At 34.7% G+C, this 6,592-nt stretch overlaps 1 protein-coding gene across 1 annotated transcript; it reads left to right on the top strand.

Annotated features, from left to right (window-relative positions):
• Nucleotides 1-261: 261 nt before the first annotated feature.
• Nucleotides 262-5,211, top strand: LOC149778410 (uncharacterized). The gene is made up of 4 exons (XM_089939228.1): nucleotides 262-768; nucleotides 1,073-1,254; nucleotides 2,655-2,851; nucleotides 3,717-5,211. The coding sequence occupies exons 1-4, from the start codon at nucleotides 598-600 to the stop codon at nucleotides 4,163-4,165; spliced, it is 999 nt and encodes a 332-aa protein (XP_089795354.1). The 5' UTR covers nucleotides 262-597; the 3' UTR covers nucleotides 4,166-5,211.
• Nucleotides 5,212-6,592: the final 1,381 nt, after the last annotated feature.

The following is a 6,592-nucleotide window of genomic DNA, read 5'->3' as shown; positions in this document are numbered from 1 at the left end:
AACTGTCATTTAAATGCAAGTTTGTATTTGAGAAACTCTATCCATGAGATCTGATTTTAGTCTTTTTGACAATAGAAAACTAGAAGTAATTAGTTTTAAAATTAACTGTTTCTTATAGATTTTATCTTGGCACGGATTCCATTACAACTCTGAAACCCAAATCCAAGATCGAGACTTGTCATATGTACTTCGTCAAACGATATATATATTTATAGTATTTTTTGTATAGTAACCAGAGACACGCGTTATCTAACACATCGGAGTCGTTTTGACATGACCTGTTGGTAAACTGAACCAAATACGATTCAGGAAGTCAGATAAAGTCAAACGATCTACGTGAACGGGTACACCCATGTTGCCCATTATTCCGGATGGCAGATATTTTTATCGTTAGTCATGCATTCAGTCCGAAAGTGTATAAATAAGTGGGTATCGATCACTTTACACTTAGAAGCCTGCCTTGTAGGTTCTGAACAGACGTTAACAGGATAGAATTTTAAACTCTACTATCAATCTAGGCCAGACTAATTATATTTAAATAAGAACAGGGGGAATTAACTTTCTCTGGCTACGGAAAGATCACAACACAGACCTAAAATGACGGCAAAAGTTATTGTAAATTTAATACTATGCATATTCGTCCGTCTGTCTCACCAACATGGTTATATGATAGATCCTCCACAGCGCTCAAGCATATGGAGAGAGGGACATCCGAATGCAACAGATATTAACTACACGGACAACCAGCTATTCTGCGGTGGATTTTCGGTAAATAACAGACTATTCATTTGTCAGTTTCACAATATGTAATAGGTTTTATTAAAGAAACCAGACGATTATTCTGAATATCTAGATTTACTTCATATTTTTGCATATGAATACCTGGGTTTATATTATTATGCGTATGACGCATATTTCTATATTTCTATCACCCCAGATCTCCTAATTGTATGAAGTACTAAACAGTTATAGTCATTTTTAACTTGTTGCAACAATATTGTTTCCTTAAGTGTTCGTATTTTCTTTTTTTCCCTGTTGTTCTCACTAACCTTTTCAAATTATCGAATAACAGCGACAATGGAATGTTAACGATGGGAAATGTGGCACATGTGGCGACCCATATGACGGACCACAGGAGAATGAAGCTGGTGGTCGTTACGCAAAGGGCATAATTGTTCGTACTTACGAAAAGGAAGCAGTGATTGACGTAAAAGTACAAATGACTGCAGTTCACTTGGGCTGGTTTGAATTCAGGTATCTATATTGTTTCATAAAGTTTTATTTCCTTATAATGTGATTTTATTAAAACATAGTTTACAGGTAAAAATACAGAAAAAATCATTGTTCAGCGTTTATTCAAACGTTTTTGTTATAGATCTCGTGTGGCTAATATTCTTCTATTTCTTTCACTTAAAATATTTCACATTTCATTTTATCCTAGAAATGGATATTTTAAGTCGCAAAAAACGAGTCTCATCTTAGTAACGAAGTAAAATAAAACGAATTTAATGAATTCAAAACGTTATACTTCTGTGTGCTTCTCACCAAGTGTTTAGTTGCATACTAGACGCACGCTGTTAACATTTAACATTTTTAACTTTCGACTAGACGGGCTTTGCACGCTTTTAAATGTCTAACGTGTTAACTTCATACTAGAGGGACTGTGCACGCTGTTAATGTCTAACATGTTTAACTTCATACTGGAGGGACTGTGCACGCTGTTAATGTTTAACATGCTTAACTTCATACTAGACGGACTGTGCACGCTGTTAATGTCAAACATGTTTAGCTTCATACTAGAGGGACTGCACGCTGTTAATGTCTAACATGTTTAACTTCATACTAGAGGGACTGTGCAAACTGTTAATGTCTAACATGTTTAACTTCATACTAGAGGGACTGTGCAAGCTGTTAATGTCTAACATTTTTAACTTCATACTAGAGGGATTGTGCACGCTGTTAATGTTTAACATGTTTAACTTCATACTAGATGGGCTGCACCATCTATGAATATTAAAGCAGTAACGTATTTCCGAATTAAGCGCTATAACAGTTTTGAGATAATAACGTTGAGTCAAAATTAGTAATATTAGAAAGTGTTTCAAAGTCCCAGAGTAGAAATATTGAATACGTGCTAAAGAGTTGGATCAAATAAACAAACCTATAGAGGACAAAATGATAATTATTATTGGTACTGTTTTAGTGATAAAAAGTAGGCCGACATTAAGTTAGTTGATTTTATGCATCCGTTTAAGGACACATCTTCCAGTTTGAATCATTCATCTCCGTTCTGTCTGTCTGTTTTTCTTACTTTTATTGACTCCGTCTTTCACCTTTTATTTTTACACTAAGTAGGCAATATAGTTTTTATTACTGTAGTTATTTATAATGTTAAGGTTAAAGCAAATGTTTACAGAACGTATGATTAAACAACAAATAAAATAATTATAGCTTTGTGGGACTTTTTTGGCATTTATGCCATGTTATGTTTTTCAAGAACTTCATTGAACACGCATATCATTTCATTAATAATAATAATAATAATAATAATAATGATAATAATAATAATAACATTATTATAATTATTATCATTATTATTATTATTATTATTATTATCTTCTTTTTCAAAATATCTTTTCGTGTTTTCAATCTAGGGTATGTCCACATAATGATGTGAAGACACCCGTGAGTCAGGCCTGTTTAAATCGAACACTCCTCTATTTGCCGAGTGAAAAAGGTACTAGATACAGTGTGAACAACAACAACTTTGTTGGCTTGCACACAATAAAAATTCAACTACCAGCGAACATGACGTGTTCCCAGTGTATTATTCAATGGCATTACAATACTGGTAAGTTTTTATGAAGTTCAATTTTCTCCTTTTTTCTTTTACATCTTTTCTTGTGAAGTTTCACTAAAAGAAGTAAAAAATTAAATAGCAAGAATTAGGACTGTCTGGCATGGCTCGTGAAAATATACAGTTCCTGAATCGTCTGTATTATTCTCTCTCTCTGTCTCTGTCTCTCTCTCTCTCTCTCTCTGTCTCTCTCTCTCTCTCTGTGTCTCTGTCTCTCTCTCTCTCTCTCTCTGTACAGGAATGAACGAATAAATGTAACAGGATTTCTAGCACTCATCGGCTTAAATGCATGCATAACGTTGAAAAAAACATATGGATTTTACCTCTCTTTGTTAAAATTCTTAAAACTTCATTTTCCAAGGTATAAATAATGAAGATTTTGATAAATCACCACACCTCTACAGTATTCTGATGCCAAGAGCGTACTCATTTTCCAGCAAACTAATATATAATTCGCGTATAGAAAACAGCTCCTACGCAATTCCTATTTCCAAAATTATTTGTACTTAAAATGTAGAAACGACATGTCTTTTACGTATTACTTCTATATTTAATAATCGCACATTTTACTAAAGAAAGTCTTCCATAACGAGTGAAAAATATATAGTGTTATCACCCATTAATGGCCGCATCTTTATGGTTGTCACTCGTTTACAAGGGTCAGGGAGGTATACGGTCTTTTCTGTATGAGGTGACTTATTTGTTCCTACATACAAAAGCAACCTGTCCCTGTATCTGCATGTATAACTCGGTCATATTTTGTAATATTCATCCTTTGTGTTTTGCTTTTAGTTTCTTCCTTTACCTCATCTTCCCATTTTTTATCAGTTCTGGTTGAGTTATTTTTTATTCATTTTAGGTAACTCATGGGGCTGTGAGAACGATATGTGCGGTTTGGGACTTGGAAAACAGGAAACGTTTGTCAACTGTGCTGATGTTGCCATCGTCGATACGTCATTAGTTAGGATATCAGCTACACCCTCCTCTATGCCAAATTCAGTTACGTCAACTGAAATATCATCAACAGTGTCATCGACAATCTCTACCAGATTTTTGCCAACAATAAATTCCTCGATCTCAACAGACAAAATGATGTATTCGGCATCTTCGGTTACCTCAATAAACATTTCTACAAATACAACAACAGCCACAACAACAGCTTCTGGAAACAAGGTTTGTACACCGGATAACATCATCATTTGTTCCGGAGCTGGACTGTATAAAAGCATATCTAGCATGGACACATGGTGTCTAGCAAACTGTAGAGCAGGTTTTTGTCCTTCCACTCACTGTCAGTGTCAATGTTAACTCACGAATGACTAAGGTACAAGTCTATCGGCCAAATGTATCTTGGGGATATAGTGCGAAATATATACACCGCTGTCGAATTATACACTGTTGGAAGAACCTTTGTCGAATCTAGACACCTTACTATCCTTTCGTTTTGTTTTTTACTTTGGTGATATGCTATTTCATTTTTGCTAAGACAAATACTTGGTTTCTTGAAAGGAAAAATAGAATTCCCGATAAAATGACTTTCTTTGGGTCATGAAATCCTTGAAAGAAACAACTAAACGGACGATTATTCTTTTCCGAGTGAAACCACGCAAAAGTAAAGAAGACAATGCACTGCTATGGCTATTATTCAATATTATAGACAGGTAACAAATGTATACTTGAGGCAGGAAATCTGAAAAGACCTAGTGAAATATATATGGTTTAATTTTTAAGTTTGTTAATTTTGACATTGATATATTTTATTTTATTTTACATACCAAAATTCTTACCGTTCATCTTAAATTGCAAGAATATGACAGCCATTAAATTTATAGACATTTTGTTGACTCAGTTTGAAGAGAATGGGTGACATATTTGAGAATTCAGGTATACACGTTCGGTACACTACTTGGGACTTCAAACACACACACACACACACACACACACACACACACACAGATGCACGCCACAATGTTTCTGTCGAGGAGGATTTGCGAAAAAAGATTCGTCTGAAACATAGAATTCGTATATATTAATTTTCTAGTGCAAATAACACTCATTTCGGCATATAATAATAATAATAATAATAATAATAATAATAATTTTATTTTTATCCTTATAAACTTCGTCGTCGTCATCATCACTTTTATCATCAAATATCAGTTGCTGAGATAAATAATATTATTTCTCTGTTAAAATGTTTAAAATATACCTGTGTATATCATCATAGCAATCGTCGTCATCGTCATCGTTGTCGTTAAACATCAGTTGTTTAGATATATCATTTCTCATTTTAAAATACGTTAAATATCACAGTATTTTCTGTTTAATTTATATGTTCAATAAATTTAAATATATTTGGTCTTTCGAGTATTTCTTATCCATGTGCTTAATCCTAATCTCTGCATAACTGAATTTCTATAATGTTATTCATCCGTCAGTGTATTGCATAACTTGATTTCTATAATGTTATTCATCCGTCAGTGTATTGCATAACTTGATTTCTATAATGTTATTCATCCGTCAGTGTATTGCATAATTTGATTTCTATGATGTTATTCATCTGTCAGTGTATTGCATAACTTGATTTCTATAATGTTATTCATCCGTCAGTGTATTGCATAACTTGATTTCTATAATGTTATTCATCCGTCAGTGCATTGTTATTCATCCGTCAGTGTATTGCATACGGAATATAATCTTTCGTCAGTTGGTTTGTGCGGTTTTGCCGTAACCATACATAAAATATAGATCGAATTGTATGCGCGTTCTTCCTGTTTAGTATAAGATATCAATTTATAGATACATGCTTTCACGTTTATACTTTTCATATGGGACTGAAATTTTAGTGGGCTGTGCAAATGGCGGAGTATTAGGTCCTGCTTGCTTACTGAGTGAACTCAGGTGTATCTCAGAGCCGGATCAGATCAACGTGTTGGACGTGGGTATTTCCTCCAAAATTTCAAAAGGCCCCTGACTTTCCTCGAAAGGGCACCAAAGCAAAAGTCTCTGTGTCTACTTTCTCAAAGTGTGTGTGTGTGTGTGTGTGTGTGTGATTTGGATTTTTAACGTAGTTTTAAAAATCTGTCAGTCTGTCTATCATATTCAAAATGTGCATAATACCCAATAAACATTCGCAATAATGTGTGTATGTATGTGTGATTTATATTTTTAACGTAGCTTTAACACATTTTAGTCTTATCGCTACGATGTCCGCAGTGTGGTAGTTTATAGTGATGTCTAGCATTGTGGCCATCTTGCCGCGGACATTTATCATCATGCCCCACCAGTCACATTATATTGACACCAGGCCGACCAATCCTCACACTAACCTCTTAATGCTGAACGCCAAGCGAGGCAGTACCATTTTCGTAAGTTTTTGGTATGACTCAGCAGGGGTTAGAGCCCGCGATCTCCCGCATCTGAAGCGTACGATCTAACCACTTAGGCCACCGGAGCGGTCACATTCGCAATAATAAAACTGATTAAATTTCAAGTGACTGTAATTTTGTGTGTTTATGTTGTGTGCGTGTTTGTGTGTGTGCGTTTTTTATCCCGGGGTGAAGGTCGGTCTAGACCCTCCCCCCAATTCAATGATCCGGCCTTGTATCTAAAGAAATCTTTACATTTGACCTTGAGATGAGCGCATACTGAATGTTATGAAAAGTGGTTTAAACTGGTACTTGATGAAAGCTAGGCTATATATATATATGCAGGTACTCATGAGTTAGATTTCTG

Source organism: Sinohyriopsis cumingii, chromosome 17, assembly GCF_028554795.1.
Source record: "Sinohyriopsis cumingii isolate HCF-2022 chromosome 17, ASM2855479v2, whole genome shotgun sequence".
Classification (NCBI taxonomy): domain Eukaryota; kingdom Metazoa; phylum Mollusca; class Bivalvia; order Unionida; family Unionidae; genus Sinohyriopsis; species Sinohyriopsis cumingii.
This window is presented reverse-complemented; position numbering and strand designations above follow the sequence as displayed.

Coding starts and splice junctions, on each gene's coding strand:
- LOC149778410 (XM_089939228.1), top strand. CDS start 598: ATGACGGCAAAAGTTATTGTAAATTTAATACTATGCATATTCGTCCGT. Junction 1,255..2,654: donor TTGGGCTGGTTTGAATTCAG/GTATCTATATTG, acceptor TTTTCAATCTAG/GGTATGTCCACATAATGATG. Junction 2,852..3,716: donor TCAATGGCATTACAATACTG/GTAAGTTTTTAT, acceptor TATTCATTTTAG/GTAACTCATGGGGCTGTGAG.